The sequence below is a fragment of the Cryptomeria japonica genome, chromosome 2 (genome assembly GCF_030272615.1).
Source record: "Cryptomeria japonica chromosome 2, Sugi_1.0, whole genome shotgun sequence".
In the NCBI taxonomy this organism is placed as follows: Eukaryota; Viridiplantae; Streptophyta; class Pinopsida; order Cupressales; family Cupressaceae; genus Cryptomeria; species Cryptomeria japonica.
Window position 1 is genome coordinate 254,271,790 of NC_081406.1, and position 2,851 is coordinate 254,274,640.

The window sequence follows — 2,851 nt, forward strand, 5'->3', positions numbered from 1 at the left end:
TTGTTGGCTTTTTGTCTTTGCCAGTTGTATCTTTTTTGTGTTTTGCTCTTTCTAGCTGGTCTTTAATGTCTTATCTTTTGATATTCTTTCTATAATAGGATTTCGGGGCCCTTCAAAACCTGTTTTTCACTTAATTGAAAACTTACTTGAATAACAAACAATTCAATGATCAAACAAATAAGAATAATTATATATCTCATATACATTCAAAAATAAACAATTGTACTTTTTATATGAATCAAAAATAACTTTTGACTATTGAATCAGTAAAGGTTAACCATTGATAATATAGTATCAAGAATATGTGGGCTTTATCCACATGCGAATAACCCTTCTGCCCTTGAGCGTGTAACTCTATTCCACGAGAATATAAGTAGACTGATCATATGAGAATAACCCTTTTCGACGAGAATATAAGCAGACTGATCATGTGAGAATAACCGTTTTCCACAAGAATAAAAGTAGGCTTATCAAATGAGAATAACCCTTTTCCATGAGAATGTAAGCAAACTCGGAGCATGCGAATAACCCACTAAACAGAATCCATTTATCCATGTCCTAATCTTTGCAGCCATTAATGAACTACACTCTCTCTATTTAAGCGATGCAGAGTAACCTAGCATATAACAAGCAACATAGAGCAATATAGAGCAACCCAGTATCTAACAAGCAACCTCACTTGTCAGCTCATATTATTCTTAAGGATTGCAGATATTGTGGTGGGCGTAGTCATGGCCAAATCAATATTCAGAGTGAAAGTTGTATCTGCTGAAGCCTTGTCCTCCTCCAAGATTGAGGGCACTGGTCTCCCAAGTTTAACACGGTAGGTACTTAAGCAAATGCTAGTTTGTTTAGTGATACAATTTACTTTTTGCAATAAACTAAATAGCCGACATATTACATATTATGTTTCAGAAACTTAAACATATTTTTTGTGTTATCGGGTTGTTGTGAAAGGCTGAGATGTTTCAGTGATTCTGCACCAAAAGCTGAGTTGCCGGTTGAAAAGGGTATTGATGAAGAGGCACAACAAAGGAAAAGTGGAGATAATAATGTGAGACAGCGAGCAGCATGGATGCCTGACCCAGTGACTGGAAATTTTATTCCAGAAGACCATTTTGGTGAAGTTGATATTGCTGAACTCAGGGAAGACATTCTGAGGCGTCACTCTCTCTCCAAACGCAAACCCCCAACTTAATGAACGGAACTAGAGCCTACCGCCAATATCGTTTCTAAAGATTCGGGTCATATTGGGCACAATAGTTAGTCGTGGTATGAATGAAAAAATTATTAAGCTATTATATGTAAAAGTTTGTTGGTGTATTACTTGGTGGACTTCATTATCTTAAAGGAGGCTACTGAAAGTTGTTTTATATATATATATGCATGGTATACATTATTTAGATATTCTAGTGTTATTTAAAACAGTTATGTTATGTAATTTATAATTTATGATTGCAATTTTTTAACACATTAGTCGAGTTTATGGTGTAAATGTTTCTATAATTTCTTCTATGTTCAAGGAATCTAGTAAAAAATGGGCAGGGTGTATTTTAACAAGTGGTCATGGATGCCTAAATAATTATGAGTGGATAAATTATTATTTAAAAATTTTAGTGTTTTTAAAAAAAGCTATGTGATTGATTAATAATCTATGATTAGAATTATTCAACATAGTAATAGGTTTGATGGTCTAAATCTTTCTATATGTTCAAAAGAGTCTCGTAAAAGTGTGGTGTATATATTATAATAAGTGTCGAAGGATGTCCAAAAGAGTCAAATAGGGCATTCAATTTATCACTATTAAGAATTTTTGCATGGACATTTCAGGTCATGCTCCATGAACCATCATCAAGATCAGAAGAACAGTTGAAAGAGAGAAAATCAACTATTCTTCTCATCATGATGATGGTTCACAAAGCATCACCCAAAATGTTGATGCAAAAGTTCTTACACTGTTTAATATAGAAATCTATCACATAAAAACATAGACTATGAAAATCTAATAAATATGATTAATCATTATAGTTAGTTGTGTTGCAAGGTGTGTGCCATTGGTCTCCTTGTGATGAGTAGCATAGTGTCCGGGTTTGTGACATTTTTAAGCTGTCTCTTATGGATTCTATAAGTCTAGTTCTTGTACCTAGCATTAACAAGTCAATCTTTTGGTGCAATGACAACCATACTTCTAATAAGAAGTATCAAAGCCTGGGTCACATGTTCAAACCCCCTCACTTGCATTGGGGGGGATTGTTGCAAGGTGTGATCCCTTGGTATCTTTGTATTATGTACAACGCTTGGGTTTGTGACATGGCTTAAGTGCCCAGGGCGATCTTTTGGTGTAATGGCAACCGTACTTCTAACAAGTTGTTGTAGTATAAATGAAAAAATTACTAAGATATTTTATGTAAAAAATTGTTGTTGTGAATAATTAAAATGTTTGGTTAGTTTTGTACTAATTAGTGGACTTAATTATCTTTAAGTTATCTATGAAAGGTTTTATAAATAGTTTCATAACATAATGAGAGAAAATTTGAATGAGTACAATATTTATTTATATTTTTTAGTGTTATGTAAAAAAAATGTGATTTAATATTTACCATTTATGGCAACGTTTTTTCAACATAAGAGCAGACTTGATGGTGTAAATATATCTATATTTGGAGTCTCATAAAATTACTGAGGATGTATTTTAATGAGTGCTCAATGACATTTAAAAGAGCCAAATAGGGCATTGAGTTTTTCATTGAAAATAAAAATTTGATTTAATTGCTATGCATAAGTTGTTATGATAAAAATAGTATTACAAGTTATAAGGCTACTGGTTTGAACGTGTACATGGAATGTGAAT

At 32.8% G+C, this 2,851-nt stretch overlaps 1 protein-coding gene across 1 annotated transcript; it reads left to right on the forward strand.

Annotated features, from left to right (window-relative positions):
* The first annotated feature begins 644 nt into the window (after positions 1–644).
* Positions 645–1,369, forward strand: LOC131047109 (late embryogenesis abundant protein Lea5-like). Its single transcript, XM_057980951.1, has 2 exons — positions 645–823; positions 958–1,369. The coding sequence occupies exons 1-2, from the start codon at positions 732–734 to the stop codon at positions 1,196–1,198; spliced, it is 333 nt and encodes a 110-aa protein (XP_057836934.1). The 5' UTR covers positions 645–731; the 3' UTR covers positions 1,199–1,369.
* The last annotated feature ends 1,482 nt before the right edge of the window (positions 1,370–2,851 follow it).